The sequence below is a fragment of the Rhynchophorus ferrugineus genome, unplaced genomic scaffold, assembly GCF_030347505.1.
Source record: "Rhynchophorus ferrugineus isolate W39M unplaced genomic scaffold, kcgeb_rfMv2 rfM8, whole genome shotgun sequence".
Taxonomy (NCBI): domain Eukaryota; kingdom Metazoa; phylum Arthropoda; class Insecta; order Coleoptera; family Curculionidae; genus Rhynchophorus; species Rhynchophorus ferrugineus.
The window spans coordinates 4,816,168-4,841,155 of NW_027472587.1; the positions used below are offsets into that span (position 1 = coordinate 4,816,168).

At 34.8% G+C, this 24,988-nt stretch overlaps 1 protein-coding gene across 1 annotated transcript; it reads right to left on the reverse strand.

Moving 5' to 3' along the window:
- Window positions 1-30: 30 nt before the first annotated feature.
- LOC143200502 (uncharacterized) lies at window positions 31-24,783 on the reverse strand. Its single transcript, XM_076410941.1, has 14 exons — window positions 24,368-24,783; window positions 24,163-24,313; window positions 19,827-19,986; window positions 16,891-17,154; window positions 12,626-12,839; window positions 12,413-12,566; window positions 10,705-10,873; window positions 10,492-10,656; window positions 10,196-10,439; window positions 7,540-7,758; window positions 5,505-6,302; window positions 5,074-5,443; window positions 2,466-2,727; window positions 31-2,412 (listed from the first exon to the last, which is right to left on the reverse strand). Exons 1-14 carry the CDS (start codon window positions 24,769-24,771, stop codon window positions 95-97), a joined length of 5,892 nt encoding a protein of 1,963 aa, XP_076267056.1. The 5' UTR covers window positions 24,772-24,783; the 3' UTR covers window positions 31-94.
- Between the last annotated feature and the right edge of the window lie 205 nt (window positions 24,784-24,988).

Below are 24,988 nucleotides of genomic sequence, written 5' to 3' on the forward strand. Positions count from 1 at the left end.
TTTTGATGACATACATATACAGAAGCCACATTTTTATGTATAAATATTTATTCGATAATGAATAAAAAAACAAAAGAACAATATTGATATACCACTACTGGTATCTAGTGGCGCAACAGGAACACTGATTCTGTTCAGGGTAGTTCTTATTCTTGGGTCCTCGATATTTCGCACATTTACACCCCTTAAACCATTCGCCAGATGCTGGGTCCATGGTCCAATGAGACGGCCTCTCGATAGGATTGCCGTTGTTATCTTTCTTCGTCCTGTCTTTCGGCTTGTGGCTCCTCGACAGGTCTTTGTGAGCGTAACACGTGCATTTATCGCCAGCGCAGCAAGTTCTCCGAGCGCTCTTCATCTCCGTTATCCGCTTGATGATCGGTTCTTCGCTCTCACTCGCCTCATCGTAGTTGATGATGGGCTTTTCTAGCGGCTGATTTTGTTTGCTCTTGATTTCAAACTCCTGCATGGCCTTCCTCACTCTGTTACGGTTGCGACTATGCAGGGTATCTTGCAGTTCCTCCACCAGCTCGAGATAGTCGTCGTTATTCTGATAAGGAAGATCAGTCAGACTGTTTCCCCCCTCCAAGTTGTCGTGCATGTTGGATTCAGTTTCATCGGCGGTCATTTGGTCGTGGAATTGATGACGGTCGTTGTATGGTGGCACCATCTTCGGATGGAAAGCGTATTGAGGTTTCCAACAGTCACAGTCGTTATGAATGTTTTTGTTATTGCTCCGAGGTGGATGCCTTCTTGGTGGAGACCTGGAGTACGTTGCGTGTTTATGCATGTTAGGGGGTAAAACCCTCGGATAGTCCGCATTCATCATAATCTCCCCAGATCTGTCGAATGGTGGAGGCGACGGTGGTCTATATCCTTCTTTCTTGTATGGTGGTTTTGTTTGGTGTAACTGTGAACATTGGCAACAAGTACACATAGATTCGTTGACAGTGTTGAACTCTACAAATTGTTTTCGGTTACCGTGCGTCATAACCTGCTCGTTGGGATTGTGATCGTAGCTCATGCCGAAGCCGGGATAACAGTTGGGACACGTGCATTGATTGGGATGATTCGAGTCCCTTTCGGGTATCTCGTAGGAATAATATGATCCAGTAGTCGAGTATTGTGCGATGGGTTGTTGGGGATGGGGTTCTCTGGTGTGAATCGTTTTAAAACTATCACCAGCTGAAGGAGGACAGTAACAAGGCCTCGTAGAGTCTTTCGCACGGTCAGTTTTGACAGGTATTGGGTAGAAATCGTTATCGGATGTTTGCTGAGTGTTATCCCGTGACAGAACGATTCTTCCGCTCTTTCCATTGTTTGCTATTGGCGTTGATTGAGTCCAGGGATTGAATGGGAACGTATCCACGGTTTCGACAACTTTATCTTTGCTCTGTGGCGAGTCCATATTGGGAAGAGTTTGTGAGCTGTCTATTGTTGTATCCGGTAACGTTGTATCCTTGTTAGTGGAGTCTAGCACCGATGTATCCTCGGGTATTAAAGTATTGTGGAGGGAAATTTGAAGCTTCAAAGCCGGTTTTGTCGGAGTCTTTCTTATATTCGTCGCGATGTTGAATTTAGATGACGAACTTCTTAAATCCTTCACGAGATTTATTTCAGTTTTATCGTCCTTGTATATTAACCGGTCAACTTTCGAGTTACTTGGTCTTTTCGGCTTGTCGACGGTTTCCGGCTCTGTTTTATGGACTTGATTTTCGTCCAAGTTGTTTACCTTGATTAGTGTAGAGGGTTCGTCTGATATATTAGATGCTGTTGGTTGCTCGACTGGTCCTATTGAGTTCTGTTTGCTTCCAATTGCAGTATGAACGCTTACACGACTGGATGCTTTGACCTGATCTTCCGGCGCTTCAGGTTCTTTTTGATTTAAAGGGTCTTTCGACTGCAATACTTTCTGTGTTTCAAGCGAAGATTGTTTTTTATCACCGACAACCGTAGGGGTGAGAAGGAGAACCGAATTGTGATTATCACTAACCGTAGAGGGCGTGTTAATATCAATATTAGTTTCCGGAGAGCTTATTTCCTCCAAATCACTTTGCATCAATCGTTTAACCTCCCGCCCAATTCCTTTCGGGCAGGTTTTACCAAACAAGGCCAGACAAATGCCCTCGCTTAGACCGCTCTCTGATGAAGGTGGAGTTGCGTGTTGGAGAGTGGCTAGATTCCTCGCCGCTTCCTTAGACAAAATGAAATCGGACGTTTCCTCTGGTGATGGTTGAAGTTTTGAATCGTGTGGCGCGGTGGAACCAGTAGCGGTCATTGAAAAACCTGGATCTTTGGTTGGAGTCAGGTCTTCTAAGCTGAGAAGGTGCCTGGAGAGCAGGTCGGCGACATTGGCCGGTTTTGGCTTGGCTGGTAAAGAAAGCGTGGCAAAATCTTTGAGTTGAGTTTGATCTGAAAGATATGTTTTAAAATTTGGAGGATTTCGTTTAAAACTGGATACTTGCTTTTAAGAAAAGGCGGGTTCTGCTTGCAGTGATTCCCACAGTGCGCCCTATGGGGACATTGACCTCCCCGAATACGCTTGTTGCCAAGCAGCGGATGACTCTCCAACGTATCGGTGGATGGATGACTACCAAAAGGATAAGTTGGAGAATCGGTACCTACGTCCAAACTATCCCAGTCTACGCTATTGTCCTGATGCTCTTCTTCATCAGATTCGTTGAGATCCCTCCTGAGCAGTGGTAGGGGATAATTTTTCTTTTTGCGCTGAAATTTGATACATTAAATACAATAATTGTATAATAGTTTGTAATTAAGACATAAATATATATAAAAAAGCTGACATTGTTAATGTCAGGAAACCTCCATTGACAGATATGAATTGACATAATTTAGGTTATGTATTAACAAAAGCTTTGTTAGATTTCAGCATATGCTTTTGATGCTGGTGTATTGATGTTCAAACGGTGTGAAACAAGCTGTGTGTGTGTGATGTTAAAGACATTATTTATACAATGGTACAATACATTCAAAACGGTTACGATCTGATGGAAGATTTGGCGATCATAAACGGTTTCACTTGATGATAACATCGCTAAGAAATTGGTAACTAAGAAATTGGTAACTAAGAAATCGGTAACTAAGAATCGCCATTTAAGTTTGACAGGAAAAGGTTAGATCTGTGGAACAAAACTGTTAGATTTTGCAAGGCAAAAGTCATTGTGTAGGAATTTCTAAACAAAAATTCAATAAATGCTATTTAACAACCACCATATTCACCTGATATGACTTCGGCTGATCTTTTTTTTTCAATACTCAAATTATGAGACATCCGTTCTCAGTCTTATTACAAGATTATTTGAGTTTAGCCAGAACTGAAGCCAAAAAGAATTCCATAATATAAAGTATCAATTTTAAACAATTTGAATATTCGTTGGTATAAGTGTATTACAGGGGAAAGACGAAATAATATGAACAGCTTGCAATATAATATATCTTGTTTCATGTTGACAACGCTACATCTGTGTACATATGGTCTAGCTTATATGCCAAGTTATCGTCCTATAAGCCTGTTACCTGTGATCTCCAAACTTTTTAAAAAATTACACATTAAGAGTTTCAAAATAATCGCAGAAGAGAGATATACATACTGAAATAGTAAATACAGTCTATTTAAAGTTATTTTGTGCACACATCATCTAAATTTATGACGTCAAAACGTCGCAATGTTGCCGCTACAACGCTTAGAACAAAATTCTAGTTTAAATAAAATAATGGTACAAAAATGTTATCTAATATAATTTATTTTAACATTATAGTACATCTAATGCATAGAGTTGTTTTATTATATTTAAATTGCACTCTTTTCCATATCACCCATGAGGTAGAGTTCTAGGGGCGTTTTTTATGTAGTGGTATCCCCCTGAGAGTGGTGATCCACCTAATTAACAATTACATATCAAAATAATATATATTACTTTCATTGGAGGGCATATTTACCTTTTTACGTTTAGTTCTTGTTTCATTCGATGGCATGTTTGGTTGTCAAGTCATCTTAGTATACCTAATGCTAATGTTTAATTTTGAACAATTACAATCATATCTATGCACACAAATCATTCACACCCTACAGTTCTATTAATACAGTTCTATTATATTAATTATGTGCATACTTTTAGTTGTTTCCACTCTCGTCACTCTGTATCAGGAATTTCCAGCATTGCACAGCATTATCACATATCCTGAAAGTTTCCTTTAGTCACTGTCCAAGTCAATCACAAAACTCTTAACTTCCATTCTGTGTAAGACATGTTCACGATTCCACCATTTATCAATTTCGTTCTCTGTATGTCTTACATTCTTCAAAAAGCTGCATGTCCCTAACTCTTTTATTTATACCTTCCGGACTAACAATTTTCTCTGAAATAATTTATAATTATGTTTATATCGATAAAGTAGTTTGTGTGCTCACTGTTTGTATACATTTCATATATTTGATCTGGAATAAAACGAATATCAAGATGGGCAAGATTCGTCACCCACTTCGTATCTAGACGGGTTTTCTTGGTTGAATCTAATATACTATTCTTCATTTTGTAAGCGATGCTATTCTAGTTAAAAAATATTATCAATATTTTCCTCTCTAACGAACTTTACGGGCAAAAGGGGGTCTCCATTATCTCCTTCCTTTTCCAAATTACTTATTAAAGACGTAATCAGTTTGTGACCCTGACTTTCTATTGTTTTCAGCATTTTCAAACAAAGTAATATGATATATTACAAAGCGCTAAAATAAGGTTTGCCGGTTTGTAACCTATAGTAATTATAACTAATTTTTTGAATAATTTTGCGTTTGACAACCGGACGACCTTCGAACTTATCAGACAGTATTATGTCTCTTTTTAACAAAAATAAAATAAGAAGGAAAATATTGTCTGATTCTGAAACGAATTTACAAATCGCGACAGGCAATACATTGAACATCTTGATGACGTATGTACAAAAAAACTTTGAATAGACTATACGTTATTTGAGTTAGTATTAGATAGTTGAAAATAATAACACCAACATTATTTCCGATATAGTAATGAAATATTTTTTGTGTGCTCTTACCTTTGGTAACAATTTTTTTAACATATTAGCGAATGACCTCCTTTTCTGTGAATACTGACACTTTTGGTCGTTGCAATACTTCTTGGTGGATTCATAATACCGCTTCACCTTCTTATTAAGAATCTTGTTGAATTCGTAACTATCCATTGAACTTGGAGAGTCCACGTCTGAATTAAACTCGTTTCTTCTGGATGTTTCACCATGTTCTGCAAAACGTTGTTGACGATTTTTAGTGGGTCTTCTTCTCAATAGAGGTTGACGGTCTGAATCGGTGGTGGAACCTCGGAGACTTGATAGAACTGACGAGGAATCCAGAGTTCTGTTTGTTAAGGGAGTTTCGCATGTTTCTTCGAATTTAACATTTGCAAATCTATTAAAATATTAAAGATTTTTGTTGGATAAAAAGGCTAGTATTTGGATATATATCAGACCTGTCAGTGAATGTCTTTGGCTTTTCGGTGTCTAAAAAGGAGAGATCCAGCTCAGGGACGATGTTACGTAATTCGTCTTCCGTGTCAGGACCAATGTCCAGAGCTGATATGATATTGGATTTTGGTGCTCGACAGTATTTACAATCTGATCTGGTGCTAGTGGACATGGTGCTTTTTGGTATGTCTACTCCGCTAAGATCTTCCCAGAAATTTAGTACTTCCAAATCTGAACATATACATTCAGACAAGGATGAAGGTAGTTTTATTTTATGTCTGTAGCGTTTTTGGTCAGTTTCCTTTTTCTCTGGTACCCCGATGAATTCAACTTGACGAACCGATCTTGGGGACCCAGAACATCCACATACGGTGTCTCGTTCCACAAACGCACTGTCAGGTGGATTTTCTGTGATATCAAGTTCCACTTGTACTTGTCGATGTCTGGGCGCTCGAATGACATTCTCCAAGTCAATGGTGATCAGTTCTTCCTCGTCCTCTTCCTCCCTGAAGGTTTCCATGCTTTCATAATCTGGAATACCTTGCTTCTCCACGTCCTTGAAGGACCGGGTTTCTGGATATGGTAAAGGTTCGACATCGTCATACTGGTAGTGGTAGGAATAGTCAGCGGAAGAATCACTTTCTGGTTCCTTTGGTTCTTCCGGTGGTTTCCGGTCTTTGGATTCATCATCGTCAACAAGAGGTTCTTGATCATCGTCTTTAGGTGGCTTGCGACATGGAAACCATTTACATTTTCTGTCTTTCTTTGGTTTCTTAGGGGGTTGGTCATCCCCAGAAGAGTCTCTAGAAATATAGTATTCTGTAGACTAACAATTTAGAGATTAATAGAGTACTTTTGAATAAAGGCGAATCGGTGAAATAAAATAAAAGAAACTGTGTCTGAGGTATTTACGGAATTCTTTTTATATAAAAGGTGCATATCTATGTCTTCTCATGGTGGCATGGATTCGAGTGGTTCAATTTTCAATGACTTTGGTGTACAGATTTGGGGGAATTTGAGCGATGACCAAGGTTTTGTTAATTTTAAGGGAAACAGTTTCAGAATATCTCACAAGAAAAATATAATTGATCAAGTCGCATGAGTTTGGGGGAAGATTGGATATCTTGCAAGCCTTTTGAAAAGGTAGGTTATATTGATATCAATGACAAAAAAAAACGGCCTGGAGACCGTTTAGCAGTTGACGAATCAACTGTTTCTAGACATTACATGTGATGAGAATTATTAAAAGATAGGGGGGAGGGGGGATTAGCTCCTACATAAATTGGCTTAAAATGCCGTTTAAAACCGTTCAAATCACATAAAAACGCGTTTTTTTTGCAAACGCGCAAAAAAAGAAGAATTTTATGCTGCATATTGTTACTGGCGATGAAAAGTGCATTTACTACGGCAAACCCAAGCAGAAAAGTCTAACCATTGACTCCAGAAGATCCATCCATATTGATACTAAAGAGTAATATTCATGGCCAAAAAATCTTTCTGTCAACTGAATTAATTGAAAGCGGCATTGTAGCAAGAGAGACCAGTAATGATGAGTAACACACAGTCAAAGCTATCCTCTTGCATGTCAACGTTTGCCCGGTGTTGCAAGAGTTGTGAAGGATACAGTGTTGTTGCTTCATTGGGAAGTTTTGTCGCACCCAGCGTACTCAGAAGACATAGTCCCTTCTGATTACCACTTATTTAGATCGATGCAGCATGGCTTGGTGAACAAATGCCATTGCCATTCCATTATCGTATTTTAGACTTGGTGTCACCAGATCGCCAGGAAGATAGTAAAAAGTCAATAGATTAATTGATTTCTTTAATTAATTAATTAATTTTTTTTAAGTGAAAAATGATCAGAACACATTTAAGCATCTATTCCATATATATTAACATGTAGAGGTTTTTCAAAAAGAAACATAATTTCGCTGAAACCTCACATAAAACATTTAACATTAGATCTAAACATTGACCCGCCCATTTTGCAAAACAATCTTAACAAAAAAAATCGGTTATAAAGAAACCAAACAATATTACTTTTCTTCGTCCATGTTATCTAAATCTCCATACTCAATGGGGGATAGGCATATCGGACAAATATTTTCCAGACTCCCGAAACATTCTAAACAGAATAGTCCAGGACATCCAGGTGTTTGACATTTAACGAACTGATTTCGATTGCTTTCGCGGAAAACTTCACCACATAACAGGCAGGTTTTCTGCAGGTCTCCAAAACAGATCCTGAATATGCCGCATCTGAAATTTAGTTCTTTGAAGAAACATGACGATATATACAGCGTAAGTCCTAATAAAGTTCACAATTATTTTTTGAACTGTTACATCTGAATGTTAAGGAGCTTTTAGTAATTATGATCAACGATACAGGAGATCTTCAGAATATTTTGACGACGCAATTTTAAAAAACTAAATGGTAATTGTTTATTTACATTTAAAATCTAATAATCCATTATATATTATACGAGGGTTGCTATTTATCGTTTTATTCTAATAATAGAAAAATATACGATTGTAATTGACAGTATTGTTTTTCAGAATATTCTTCACAATAATCAATACATATTTTCATGTATTGGAACCGATTTTCATAGCACTATTTCTATTCTGATTGGGGTAACTCTAAAACACGCATTTTGAATGCCGCATTTCAATTACTTGTTTGTTTGTCGAAAATAGTTGATCACGTAATTTGGTTTAAACGCATGCTAAGAAAAGTTATAGGGTGTCAGAACAGGATTATACGGCGGAAATATTACTTTGTTTGTGCTGATGTGGATAATGTCGTGAGGTCGTCGTGATTTGAGAAGTTTATTCACCTGTGTAGATGTTGTATACAGCTTTTGGTGCTCCTTAAAAGTAAGGTATTTTTTAAAATTTAATTACCATTCAGCAGTAGAAAAAGTACAAGTGGCAGTCTACAAATGGACGAAAAATTCAACTTAATAGCTCCAAATCTTCAAGTTAATTTTGCATTGCAACGAAATAATAAAAACTTAATTATATCACTCAATGGATGCCCGATTTCTCAAGCAGAAACAGCTAAATACCTCCGAATCCATCTTGATGGTAGATTAAATTGGAAACATCATGTTAGAGCAAAAAGCAAAACACATTAGAACCAAAATAAAACAACTATACTGGTAAGCCGGAAGATACTCTCAACTTGATCTAAAATCAAAGAACTTGATATATAAAACAATTATAAAGCCATTTGGGACCTATGGGGTGCAAATATGGGGTTGCACTAAAAATTCAAATCAACTAGTCATACAACGCTGTCAAAACAATGTTCTTCGATTAATTACCAATGCCTATCGCTACGTAACCAGTGAAGAACTGCACGATGACCTGGAAATCAAATAGATTTGGAAAGTTATCCAAGATTTCGCCTTGAAACATGAAAGATTACTAAATCAGACTAACGTGGAAGTAATACAACTACTGAACAGCGCGCAGGATATCAGGAGATTGAAGCGAACCAAACCATACGAACTTATATAAAGTGTATACCTTTAGAGAAAACTATAGCTATAACTTATAATGTTATAATTGAGGAATATATATTGATGTATTTTCTCGCACCCGTATTGCTTGTGAATTAATCCAATTACAAATGAAATGTAGTAATAAATTAATTTAAGATTGTATTAAGCGTTTCTAATAAAGATATTGTAAAAAAGATATTTGGAAAATGGATAAAGTTATACAATCTGGAAAACAACGAAATTAAAAAAAATATTATGGATCAATTTTACTGCTATCTGTAATATCTAAAGTATATGAAAAATTCCCATTAATACAAACCATAGATAGAAATACACATAAGGATAAGGGACCCGTGTATGAAGTCTATAAAATGTTACCGAAACACAATATTAAACTCTTAAACTCCTATATTTCAGCCAAAATGTTTAGAGATGAACTAGAAGAAGCTTACTCAGCAATGAAATAAATGAAAGCAGGTCTACTGCATATCAGGAAGAATCGAAAATAAGTCGAATTAAAATTTAAGAAAATCTAAATTATTTGTACATAACAAGCTATTGTTGTACAAGCAAATAGAATTCAGTTATGGGGATGTTCTGCAACAAGTAACTTCAACAAAATACAATAAATTACTGTTATCTACACCTAGATCGAGAGAAAATAAGATATTCGCAATAAGACATGGAAAAGTCCACTCCCATATTAATATCGAAGTGCTGCAACTGTGGAACTGAACAACACTGAACTAGAACGCACACTGTAGTGAAATGGGCTAAATGGTAAAAACACTGAAAATTGTTACTGGTTTTTATTTTATTTTATTAGAGACTAAATATAAGGAAGTCTTCCTAGATGAGTACCTAGTTTTAAGTCGGTGGACAGATAAATTGTATATTAGTCGGTAACGACTGTTAATAAATAAAAACACTTTTGCCTTGATAATCCACGTCAAAAGTGATGAAAACATGAATAGGTTTACGAATTAATTAATTTTTTTGCTCCAGATACATTCTCTTTCTATACAATGTTTAGCAATGCCGAGGTTCCAGGAAAAAATGCCAGATGGCGTTTAACAATACTTAATGCTGCAAAAGCCAAAAATATAAATAGCAAACCTCGTAATATTTCATTTTTTTAAACTTCTAAAGAAGAACTTTGTTGCGGACGGCACTATCTTATAACTATTTACCTTAATTTCGATTTTAACAACTCCTTGCAACTGATATAATGAGGGCCACCTTTCCCGAATTTTCTCCTTAATTGTCTTCTTGCTATCAATAGAAATGACGCTCTTGACCTAAGTATGTGATTATAAAGCCAGATTGTTCGTTGTTTTGCTCGAAGTGGATGATAGTAACCCATTATATAGTTCCTAAATCTGAGCCCATAGGGCTCTAATACCGTCAGAATCCAACAAAATAATAATGTAACCCCTATGAATTAAATATTTAATATGTCAACTACTACTCGAAGTATTAAATTTACCTATTTGTATATATCTATCGTAATCTGGAGGTATGGGAATCGGTAAACAAGGTACTGTGTCAATTTCTAACTGAATTCCAACTGGTTGAAATGCATTCACTATCACTCTTAGTAGTTTAGCGATGAAACCCTCGCCAGATATATGAGCAACAGGAAGGTTTGGTGCTAAATGAAACGTTTGTAAAATATCGTTTATTTTAACGTCTTACCCACCTTGTATTTTTGACTGATATCTGGCATGATAAGTTATCATGGTTAAGATCCAATACAAGCAGTAATCAGAAATAATATGCGTGGCCAGTTTGACCGAAGCTGTGGCTAAGGACACCATAGCTTTGGTGAGTTTTCTTCTCTCTGTTTTACCCAAACTAACTGCACCAATCTACATTTTGTTAAATAATCGTTAACAAGGATTATTAATATTTACGATAATACATGTTATAAAGAGCTCGTGTTCGTGATAATGTTGAGATTGCTAGAAAGGGTTTCCTGTGATCAGGATTATTTTTTTTTTTACGTAAAAACTATAGAACCTTTGAACGTGTAAAAAGCCACAGGTCATTTGTTACCTAAGACTGATAAATAAATACAAACATGTCATTAGTCATTTAAGAATGATAGTTAACGTTATCTTAACATTGAATATATTTTACACAAGTTATATATCGAACACAAATTAGCAAACAAACTTTCTCAAAAAATGAACCATATTTTTAAACACTTCATCTCCGGTCACACGAAAACAATATGTTAATATATCCCTAGCACTTCATAGTTACTTACAACAGTGTGGTTACTCGAATGTTGAAAACACTAAATATTTCTTAACTAGGTGTAATTAAGTGAAACGGCGGGAAACTAAAACACGTGAAAAATGGACAGATTTGTTCAAATAGATGGAGTGTACCTATAAAGTTGCTTATCTTTGGTTTGAAATAAAGTCTCAAAGATATATTGCTAAATAGTGTAAATTGATTGAATGTATATGGCATTTAAATAAATAATCTGCTTTACAGAGGGCCTTTCTCAAAAGTTTCCAGAATGATTTCTAGTTATTAAGAACAATGATTGCCGCGTATAATAACTTAAAATTCATCAAGTGGGTCTTGGGCATCTACAGACTTTTGGTAGTGTTTCCACCAATTCCAGTCATTCTTTTCCAGTATCTGTAACGGGACTTTGTTGAAATTTCTTGTGCCACTCGCACGCGATGCCCTGAATGATGACTTCCTCCCTGTGGTCTTCCTGTTTTAATATAGGAGAGAACCAGTTACGCCTTATATTAATTCGCAAAGACTTGGGACAGTGTAAAAATTCTTATTACACAACAAATTAAATTTAAAATATAGATTAGATAAGATTTATGATAAAAAATATGCACAAATGGTGAGGAATTAAAATACATGGTTATGTAAATAAGAAAGACAATTTTTTGATTTTGATCGAAGGCTATCACGACAAGCTACAGCTTCAATTTTGTTGTTGAACGAAGACTCTTGCTGACGATTCAGTTTGTTACGACACATTTTGTTTCTGATGCGGTTTCTTTGAGTTTCTTGTGGAGGCCTAGAATTTTAAGAAGCGAAAGACGTACATAATCAGATATATAGGATTCTTATGGTTTTGATAAGACCAGTGTAGTTTGATGCTCATCTGTTTATCGTTACAATTAGAAATATTTTCTCATGATGAAATCGTGACATCTTTTGTCTGGTTTCTTGTGTTTAGTTCAACGTAAAATTTCGAGCATCACTAAAAGTTTCTTTTTTTCTATCTATACGATAGTAACCTTAGAATTCTATTAGAATACACCACAAAATATAATTCTGGAAGATTTAGAGATTGGCCTGCTATATGTAGATATAATAAGGTTCAATTGAAACATAATCAAAACATTATATTGTAACAAGAAAAATCTTACTGGAACATAGGTGACGCTTTCTTTTTTGGTTAAAGGCAGCACCGTTTCTCTTCCCATTTTTGATCTTCTCATGTCAATGGCTCGAAAATACTTCGTTATGTATATATTATCGAATCTTTCGCTAGTTAAATACCGAATTCTATAATAAGTGACTCTAGAAAAAAAAAGTTGTTATGTTATCATAGTCGATCGCAAATTAATGAGAAAACTCACTGGAAAACCAGGTATAAAAAGAACAGCATTACGGCCGATGTCATGAAATTGAAGAATGCTATCACTCCTCTGCTTCTGTCTTTGATTTCGGCCACAATTTCTTTCGCTATTGTCTTTAAGTCTTTTGATGCTACGCTTTCGTATTTGAATTTATGCGAAAACTTAATTCTAACGTAAAACATTGTTTTGATATGACGAATGAAATTCTTCACCTCTAGAAAATCATTGCATTGTTAGGTGCTTGCATATATATTGATCATTTTTAAATTTTAAAAAGGTATTTGTTAAAAAATGTGTTCAATTTTTATAATATGTACTAGCTGACCCGACGAACTTCGTACCGCCAGTCAGTGAACGTCGTTTTACTTAACAAGTCCCCGGCCTGACACATAGATGGCGCTACTAGAATTAAATACATGTGTTTTTTAGTTAGCCCTAACCCTTCAAAAAAAAACAATCGTATATATCACAATCGTCGTATATCACAAGGTTCCTCAATAGATATAATTAAACCAACTGATCTAGTTGATTTTTGTACTTTTATATATTTTCTTATGTTATTTTCTTCATAAAGTACTGAACGTAAAATTTATTTTATATTAATTGTACTATTTCCATAAAATCATAAATTTGGTTAAGCTAATAACAAATCAATTGAAAACTCCCCGGCCTTCTATAGTAAAACACATTTTTTTTTGGAAAAATTATTTTTTTTATTCAATAAAATTATCTTCAAGGATGACACTGATTTTAGCAACCCTCCAAATTTTCGATAACATTTTTGTACTACTATTTGTCCTTTGCTTCAAAATAGGCCTCAATTTCGGCGATCACCTTTTCTTTCGACGAAAATTTCTTCCAGCGAGCATTCTTTTAAAATCTGAGAACAGGAAATAGTCGCCGAGGGCCAGATCTGGAGAATACGGTAGATGAGGAAACAATTCGAAGCCCAATTCATGGATTTTTGCCATCATATTCATTTTCACATCATTGACTTTTAACATGGTGCAATGTTTTGGTGAAGCATCACTTTCTTTTTCTTCAAATGCGACCATTTTTCGGCGATTTCGTCAATCAAACTATCCAATATCGCTGTGTAATAGTCGCTGTTGATGGTCCTTCCTTTGTCAAGGTAGTCAATGAAAATTATTCTATGCGCATCCCAAAATACAGACGCCATAACCTTGCCAGCCGACTGTTGCGTTTTCCCACGCTTTGGAGCGGGTTCATCGTGTGCGGTCCACTCGGAGTGAAATGATGGAGCCATATTTCATCCATTGACATATATCGATACAAAAACTTAGGTTTATTACGCTTGATCATTTTCAAACACTGCTCCGAATCATCAACTCGTCGTTGTTTTGGTCAAAAGTGAGTTCCCGCGCCACCCACTTTGTACGGAGCTTTCTCATACCCAAATATTCGTGAATGATATGATGTACACGTTCAGTTAATATCTTTAGTGTCTGCTATTTCATTTAATTTCAATTTACGGTCATTCAAAATCATTTTGTGGATTTTTAAAATATTTTCGTCGGTAACAACCTCTTTTGGGCGTCCACTACTTTCACTCTCTTCTTAGCACACCAATCCTTGAAGGTTGTTTTTTTTTTGGGGCAGTGTCCAGACACTGGACATCAAGCAAGGTTTTGCTTCAGCTGTAATGTTTCCCCTACAAAGAATAATATTTTATCAACACGCAAAATTCCTTTTTATCAATTTTTTTCAAAATAATAAAAGTTGCTTCACTCAAAATGCTATAATACTCAAACTAATGATCCGACAGCTGTGTGACAACTAAAACATGTGGATTTAATTCTAGTAGCGCCATCTATGTGTCAGGCCGGGGACTTTTATGTCTTGGGCTGTTATGGACCGTCAGCAATGGATTTATGACGTCAAAATAAACTTCTCAAAAAATGTTGTTTGTGATATAGAGATATTTCTCATTTTAAGCAACTGTTATTCTCCATTGTTTCGCCAATTGGTAATTTATTAAATATTCTGCATCAAATTACCCATGCCATACTACATTTATCAGCTGAAAATTTTAAACAACCGATTGCCTCAACGACAGGACTTTACGTCAACGATCTAAGATAATTAAACTTTTGTAATGGCACAAGAAAATCTTTTTAATTTCCTCAGCTATGAAATGTTTCTCCAAATTCTATCCATTTTTTAGATTTGCCGTTAAATTTTCGCAAACAAATTATAATTAATTTTCACCTGCAATCGTCACCGTATTGTAATTAAAAGACCTTCTAAAAATGGTCTTAATACCTGACGAAAACCATTTAATTTGCCGTTCCCCATTGAACATTATTACATAAGAAATTTTCTTAAAATTGTATCTTTCTCTTTATCAAGCACATACATTATATAGTACATCCAAAGTAGCAGTGAACTCACATTATATGAATTTATGACGTCAAAACGGTGCAATCCGCCTCTAACGTTGATATTTTATCAATTTTAATTTATTTTTGCTTCCATATATAACATTTTAATATAAGTAATATAATGAAACAAAAATGTTATAAAATATAATTTATTTTAAAATTATAGTATATCGAATGCATATATTATCGAGGAACTTACTACTTACTATGGTTAGTTAAACAGCCACAATTGTTAGTAGGTTAAAGTTATCTTATTATATTTACATCTACATCTCCTTAGTATCTTCTGTTACTACATGTGTACATTGTTCTTGATAAAATTAGATTTAACCACTGCATTCCCTCTAATACATTTGTCACATCTGCAAAATAGTTGGTATTCATTCTCTCCTAGTATATTCTAACCTAATGCTCATATATATTCTGTAGAATTACACATATCTTTTCACATAAATCTTTCACACTCAACAATATGATTTTCTAGAGTAATCCTATATTAATTATGTACGCACCTTTAGTTGTTTCCGCTCTCATCACCCTGCCTTGGTATTGTCATCATTGAATCATAATCCCACATTCAGAAAGTTTAATTCACTCACTGTCACATTCGGAGTCAGTATTTATGTCAACAACTAAGCTGTTAATTCCAAAATGGGGTTCATCCAAACTGAAGGGTATTATCGTAGACAATCATTTCCACATATCCAAACAGTTCTTACCTGAGTATCTATCTCGACTTGCATATCTAGTGCAGTAATTCTTTTACAACTTTTACCTTATCAGTGTCTTGCCAAGGATGGCCTAATGTTCCATTTTGAAATATATATGTACACAAATTGAACAAATTAACAAGTCTCCCTTAATATAATTACATGCTTTTAAAAATTGTATTCTTTTAAAAGCAATATCTGGAAATTGCATTGGACTTTATTGTGGGTTATCCTTAAATCTTATATTTCCTAACAGTGTTCGGAATGATGACTGGGATATAAATCACACTCTCATAGAGCTGCATATTCCTAAGTTTTCCATGGATACGTTCCAAACAAACAGTTTCCTCTGAACTAATTGTTATGAGTTATGTTTAGATTGAAAAAACTACTCACCATTTTTTATACACTTTATACATTTAATATTGAATAGAGCTAATATCGTGGTATGTAGATGTTTTTTGCGGTGTTTCCAAATGTATTTCCTTTAATTTGAGAGATGTTAGTATATCTAGTATATCTACATAGTATCTATACTATCTATGCTAATATTCAGTGAACCTTTAACACAATAAATATGATGTTATGACTATGGTTAGAGACGTAATCTGTTTCTGATTGACTATTTATTTGGCCCCGGAATTTTTAATTAGAGAAATCAACAATATTTAGCCGCGAATCGAAATTTATCAGAAGAAGCAAAGCACGAATATAACGAAAATCACTAATGTTTGGAAGAATTTTGCAGACATTTGACAACCCAACGACTTTTACAGGCTGATTCGGTTACATGTTCGAACCTATCAGGTAGCATTGTATCTCATTTTCACTGGAATAAAATGATAAGGAAAATATTGTCTGGCATTAAAACGGATTTACAAATTGTAATAGGCATTACATTATACATCCTGATGACGTGAGTTCATTGCTTCTTTGGATAGACTGTAGTTCATTTTGCACTTCCTCAAACATTTCAAATGCTAACTCATTAAGATTAGAATTTTCTTTAGGCTCATATTATATCCATATAATATATTTCAGTTCCATAAAAAGTGTCCAGTAGTTAGGGCTAAATACTTTTTCAAAAATGTCATCTGCGATACGCAGACTGGCCTGACTCTAAACTACACTATTATTTCTATTGCATACTTACTTTTGGAAATTGGAGTAGTAACTGTATCTGCGGTATAGTCCACCAACATACAAACATAATCGAATATTTTAACTATATAGCAAACGGCTTTTACGACGTACGCTAGAGAACACAACCAGCTGAACAGCGGTCCCAATTTGGCATTGCAATCCGCTACAGCGTTCTCAAAAACACGACTGCACCTCTCGAAGGGGGTACCCAATTCCTTGTTGCAAATATTGAGTAGCTTGCCCAGAAATTCGAATACGGACTTTACTATTCGAACTGCAACGAAAAAAGAATAACCTAATTTTATCAAATATTACCTATATTTTCCTTCTAACATTTTTAATTCTATAATTCTAAATATAATTGAATTTTAAGTGATAATAGAAAAATATATTAGGCGTATGTCTTAAATTTTACATCTTCAAAACTATGTTTGTTCCTTACTATAAACAATAATAAACTTAAGGAATAAATTGAAATTGGAATTGAATCAAATGGTAAAGCTTTCTTAGTCTGCTACATGTTGGGGGAACTTCTAATCCTAAATTTAAGAATGTCTTTTGCTTCATTACGTCTAGCTGAGTTACAAGCTTTTTGTGCATTTGTTTTGAATATTTTAGGGCTATTCAAGATGCAGCTGATCAATATTATTTAATCCACGTTGTCACCAAGAACACATGAAAATGTCTATGATGAAGAGGAATTTTCATCTGTTCAAATTCTTATAGATACAGTGCATTGCTATCACGTAAATGATTTTAATTTTAATAATTTTTGCTAAATCTAATAGAAGGAGTACTTGATCTGAAATAATTTTTATACTTTTATCATTTTTTTTAATTAAAGCTCATTGTTGTCTGTAAACCTTCAACCTATTTCTTCCATTCAACATACTAATAAAATAATCAACTCTAAAAGCTAAGGGCACACAATTTTGTATAACAAAATATTTTTGTACAACTGAAAGTATTATTGAAACATTTCATTTCAATCGAATGAGTAGTTTTATAAAGAAATCCGAATGTATTTTCATTTTCATGAGCGATGCCACAGCGATATCCTGTCTCATCAAGAGAAGCCCCATAGTCTTTATTTGTACAGAAGTATCTAGTATTTATGAACGTCTTCAAAATGAATTTAATATCAAACAAAACTTATTGCTCTACTCATTTTCTTCCTATACACTACCTTCAAATAATTATATGCCTTTTGAAATAATCCTCTCTCAATTCATTTATTCACCAGTAATGAAAGAAAATCTGTGTATGTGCAGTTCACCTACAATCATATCGTACAAGCACCAATAAAATTAAATAATACTATTATTCCATATAGCAACAACGCTAAATAATTCGGAATGAATCTTGATGCAAAAGTTCGCTGGAAGGAATATATAAAGAAGAAAAGAAAAGAACTGGATTTGAGATATAGGAAAATGTACTGGCTATTTGGAAGAAAATCACAATTATCAGTACATAATAAACTGCTATTATATAAGCAAATGCTGAAACCTATATGGATATACGGAGTTAAATTATGGGGATGTTCTGCAAAAAGTAACATGAACAAAATACACATTTTTCAGAACAAAGTCCTGAGAGATAGATTACATAGCGAACTTCAGATACCCACAATCAGTCAAGAAATCAAATGAATTGCAAGGGGGCATGAGGAAAGACGCTATTCTCATGAGAATATTGAAATATTGCAGCTTTTGGATACCACCAGAACAGGACACAGACTCAAAGGAATCAAACCATCTGATCTTGTGTAGTGTTGTGTGTGTGTGGATATAAAAAAAACAGCAGTGACATGTATAAACATTATTTCACCAGAGACTGAGAAAGGGCCGATGGGTCCTGCTAGTTATATACCTAGATTTAAGTTATCATAAAGACAAATAGTAGTAGACGGAAACGACTAGTAACAATGTAATAATTAAATAATAAAAAAAAACTTATTCACTCCTCATGGTATTGAAAGCGTTTTTCTGTTATAAGTGATGTTAGAACGAGCGATATCTGGTAAATATATGAATTTGTCTGTAACTCTGTATTAAATATTAATCTCTATAAATGCTTATAATCGTTTATAACAATATAAACTTCCTCTGGGGTTTTACGCTTCATTGGGTATATTCAGGTTTTGTTTATAATATGGCACATTCTAAATATTTTTTCATAACTATTTAGGTGATAACCAATGTTTTGGACGACATTTCGCCTTGAATTTATTTTTAAATGTGACTTGGATCTTTACGCAAGTAATTTGGTCATAAACTATCTTTATTTTCCATATTGAAATGGATACTTGGGGCTGTTTCAACGAGTTATTAGTGTAAAGCTTTGAGTATCTTTTATATCTCAGGTTAATTAATAAATAATGGTTTAAGGTTTTCATGTTACAAATTTTGTCAAATCTTCCGCATGGTTCAAAAATTTGTAACTTTGTAATATGATATCTGTAAGCTTGAAGTATTTCAAATAAGATAGTTAAGACAAATTCTGAATGGTTCTGTCTGAGATCGTATAAGAAGTGAAGTTATTCAACTAAGGTGCTTTAATCAGTGCGCATTTCAGCTACAAATTCAGAGACACAGATGGTAAGGAATTTCTTGCAGACTCCTGTGGTGGAATTGACATTTTGAATGGTGAATACAACGAGCAGTTCCAGTCAAGTCATGGACAATATACAGCCGATTGTCCACGGGTTGTTGTGATTAAACTTTTTTAAAATAATCAATCTCTAGTTACAGTTACTCCGCTCAAAAGTCGAATAAAGAAAAAATCCTGTGATACTTATAAGGAATCGCTAATACTAATTGAAGGTTATGTTGTTGAATAACGTCTAATATTACGATATGACGTTTCCAATCGTTCTACATAAACCAAACTCGTCTGCAAAGCTAGTACCTAATGAAAACACCCCCCTTACAATTTTCGAATTACCTATGGCCATAATAATCCGCTTGATTTTCAGCAGCACTTCTTTAATCTTCTTAATTACCTCCTTTACTGTTTTCACTACCTTCTTGATTGCCTCCTTAATTGTTATGAACGGTTTTTTAACCACATCGATGATTTGCTTTACCGCTTGCTTTAATTGTTCCTAAAATTAGAAGGGTTTTATCACAATAAGCCGTTGTTTACAGGGCGGAATATATAGTCAGACATTGGTTTAATACAATTTAAGCTTTAAAATAGCTTATACAGCTAATTTGGTACAAAAGTCTTTGATTCGTGTATTTATTATAAATCGATTTCAATTAAAAGCTAGCGAACTTTCAATTAAGCTAGAAAACTTTTTAACATTCTAGGCATAGTACAGAGGGTGATAAATAGAAACAGAATCCTCGTGATGTTATAATGAACCAGGCAGTTGTCTTACACGTGGAGAATGGGAATCACCTATAGAAGAATAATCTTGAATGACTTGTGTGTTATTCGAGAAAAGATATCGCGCAGCTATCCAATGAATTTTGTGGGTGATAAATATATTTCATTTAATATTGCAGGAAAGGGAATAATACACAGAATAGGCGATTTGATTATTTGAGAGTGTTTGAGAAACTGACGGTAGTAGAGTTAGAAATTGAGACCAAGTCTATGCAACTATAAAATGATATGTTGCAGAGGTGTTAGTGGAGGAATGTTGTATTTTGTGTTTGCATGTATTTTGATCAAAAAAGTAAACAATTGTTAAATAATGTAACTTAACTAACGTTTTTCACATTTCCCTACATAAAATAATAGTTTTCCGTTTAGTATTATTGAATTATTCGCTGTATACAGATAGTAATCATCAACACACGAATTTTTGACATTCATTACTTTTGTTGTTTGATTTGTAAAAATCTGTTATCGAATCTTGTCAGACACTTTCAGAAACTTATGGTTTACTAACTTATCGAGCAGAATCTATCATATCTTAATTGTCGGGTTTGATTTCTGTGATTTATAAGTGGCGATTTCAATAATAAAGAACGGTATGGAGGGCAAAAATAGTTCGAGGACAATGAATGGCAAAGGTTCCCAGAACTTTTCCGAAACCCCTGTTCAAACGTTCAAATAATTTTTAGGGTTTTAAAGTTGATGAATCAAAATCTTTCCAGGTGTTTATATGCGTTCGAAAAAATTCATAGGAAGCAAAATGGTTAGCACACGAATTGGCTGAAAGTCAGCAAAGTATAATTTATTTTTTTCCACACTGTATTGCCATAATACCAGAGGGAAAGGAAAAGGTTATAAGTAATATGTGATGTACTAATTTTTCTCAATTTATGCATTTTAAACCGATAAAATGACCAGAATACATGCAACCTTTTAAAATTACTCCATGCAGTGTACACTCTGGATGTAAGGAGCAATTTATTTTCTAAAAAAAGCGTTCTTAAGTGAATTAACCATGATCAAGAACAACAAAATTGACTCTCTTTTTGAGATAAATGTTCAAATGGTGGTGTCTGCAACAGAATGTTGTATTTTGTTCCAAATCAACTTGCATATGTCTTGCATTACTCGGATAATTGAGTATAGCTGTATATAGAAGATGATGTGTTTTTGAGGGATATGTCCGAGAAACAGTGATGATTAGTTTACTTGGGATTAGTTAGTTCAATAGAGCTGACATTTCTAGGTAAAAAGTGTAAGAAAAAGTTATACAATTTTTGTAAAAAAATGCATGCTTTTTTAAATATCCATTGCTTGTAGTGGAATTGAACTGTGAACTATTATATAATTATTGAATTACAATATAATAGAACTATATCGATTTAGCTAATGTGGTCTTCGACTGAATGATAAACTTGTAAATATTCTTTGTGGGTTTGTTATGTTTAACTCAGCATTGTATTTTGAGTTCATTTCTAATTAATGCTTGCTAGTGTGAAATTGGTGTTTTTCTTTCCCTGTTACAGAAAAATTCCTCTGTTTCGAACATAACATAACCCATGTATGGTTTTTACCTTCAGTTGTTCAACAATATATCTAATAAGTATTTCTTATAAGTAATATGCTATTTATTATATACATGCAGCGCCGGCGCGTGGTTTAATACTTTGGGGTTACTCTGGCCTTAACGTTAGGTAAACAAAAATGTCTGTCATTTTATCAAAATTCCCGTTTTGAACCCCGCGAGTTACAAATGCGCTAATTATCATATGCACTCGGGTCAGCATAAACCTTTGACTGTCGCGGTGAACACGGGGTGCGGGCGGCAAGATTGACCAATTAGATCTAACATCCGATGCGCAGTGCCGAAGATTCCAGCGACGAGCGCAGAGCAAAGTGAACGACTGGATTTCTCAGGTTACGCATAATAAGCCTCTTGCGATTAGGAGATATGGAGTTTTGTTTATGAAATAATTGAGCGGTTTAAGCTTTCAGTTTGCCGCCAGATAAGAAATTCGTCAAAGTTTTTATTTATTAATTTCAAGTTTATGATCGATCGTTTTTTAAATAAAAATAATTATTAAAATAATGAAAGGAGAGAAATTAATAAGTTTTCCTTTCAAGAGGAGGCATTACATTTGAGGGTTCATGTGAACATGTGCACTTATTGAGGAACTGCCGCTGTATACATGACGCATACAAAATTGGTTCAATAAGGATTATATTGTAAATTTTACCCTAAAGTCTAACAGGTCATTTGAAAAGTCCCCGGTTGGACACATAGATGGCGCTACTAGAATTATATCCATATGTTTTTTAGTTAGCCTTAACCCTCGAAAGATGCCTGTATAAATTTGACAGCTGTCGGAGCATTAGTTTGTGAATGAAATGAAAAAAATTGATAAGAAGGAATTTCGCTTGTTGATAAAATATTGCTTTTTGAAAGTAAAAAATATAGTTGAAGCAAAAACTTGGCTTGATGCTGAGTTTTGCGGACACTGTCCTAGGAAAAAAGTTTGGACGTGGTGAAATGAGCACCGAAGACGATGAACGCAGTGGACATCCAAAAGGGGTTGTTACCGACTAAAACGTTAAAAAAATCCACAAAGGGACTTTGAGTGACCGTAAATTAAAATTGAATGAAATAGCAGAAACTCTACAGATATCAACTGAACGTATACATCATATCATTCACGAATAATATTTGGGTATGAGAAAGCTCTGTGCGAAGTGGGTGTCGCACGAGCTTTTGCGTTAATATGTGACAATGGATGAAACATGGCTCCATTATTTCACTTCGAAGTCCAATAGACCGTGTTCCAAGTGGGCTGCACATGCTCCACCAGGTGCTGCTTCACCAAGACAATGCACTGTGTCACAAATAAGTGAAAACGATGGCAAAAATCCATGAATTGGGCTTCGAGTTCTTCATCCACCGTATTCTCCAGATCTGGCCCCTAGCGACTAGTTCCTGTTCTGAGATCCCAAAAGAAGGAAGTTGGAGGGTCGTTATAATCAGTGTATTACCCTTGAAGGGAATTATGTTGAATAAAAAAACTAATTTTGCCAAAACAATGTGTTTTACTATGTTAGGCCAGCGACGTTTCAATTGACCTGTTAGGTTTATTGCAGCTCAGGAAATAAAGTTTATTTTTCTATGGCATTGTAACTGGCGATGAAAAGTGGATCTACTACGACAATCTCAAAAATAGAAAGCCATTTTGCCAAAAAATTTTTTTACTATGGTAGGCCGGGGACTTTTTAATTGACCTGTTATAACGCTTTATACAATTTAACGTTATTACGCATAGGTAGCTGATCGGATGGAACATGACATTTTGGTGTATTAAACTTTTTCGAAGAATATTAAACAATTTATACTCATTGAGGGTTGGGGATTGTGGACATAGGTGTATCGCGCTTAGCCACTTCCTTAGAGAACTAATATCGACCATATTATAGCACGGAACATTTTCTTTTGAAACCGTTGAACGATGGCCATATTCTACTTGCTGTTAATACTCCATAACTGGATTAAGTCCAAATGAGCCTAATTGTTGATTTGTAAAGTAATAGTTTGTTATCAAAGGAAAATTTCGATGTTCGTCTAACAAGTCAATACATTTAGTTTAGTTTAAGTTCAAGTTGCTTTCCAAATTAGACGTCAGTATAGATATTTGGCATTCTCACCCTGACCACTGATGAACATGTTCTTCTACGTAAGATAAGGGTTGCATTGCTAGATTTTGATTGTCATTGGTTTTAATACGCCAAGTTTTCCATCGGAGATTTCAGAGAGAGATAATTTAAATGAATTATTAACGTCATCGAATTGTAAAAACGATACGGCTCAAATATGTTTTATTAAAACGTTAACTATGAAAAAATATCTTACTTGGCCACAAGCTAATGATTCACTCAGTATACCCAAATTGTTCAAAGTATTCCTCGCTGGTCCTGTTAAAGCTAACACGAAAGCGTACGCTAAAAGAGCTTGCCTTCCTCGCTTGGAAAAGAACTGGGGTAACGTTAACAGAACGATACACCTAAAACATTATCTATTGTACTGTTCGAAAACTCCTCTTTTAATAAACTATTACCTTATTTTCGAACTGAAAGCTAAACCAACTGTTAGGACGCATCCCAACAAGGCGCACACAACTGTTGCGCTGGTGAGCTTAACGTTAAGTTGAAAAATAAAAAATACATACAACAGATAAGTCAACAGAACACCCCCGAAAAACCCGAAGACGCTTTTAAGAGTGTAGTTTTCGCAGCTACCCTCGTGCCACAATTTATAGCAGAACCTTCCGATGCGGTAGTTTTCGCCGCATTCGATGGCCTTATCCATACGCTTTCTGAAAGAAAATTTCGGGAAGCGGGTCTTCTTTTTTCTGGGTTTTTCGTCGCCATCAGTTTTGATAGCTTCCAACTTTTGTTTAATAAGATCATCCCGTAAACGTTTCAGATGGAAAGCCGTAAATATTAAACTTACGAAAGCCATGCTTGTTTAGCTTTAAATTATTTGATTGTATTGACACAATGATCAAGATGTGACATATTGTTTTGACACCCACGACGTTAGCAACAATATTTTTGCACTAGTATAATCATAGAGAAATAGAGATTTAACTTTATAGGAAATTTTGGGGAAATGTTTCGCGACGTCCAACATCTAGATGGCGCCACGTTTAACTTATTACTCGCTTTAATCGCTACGC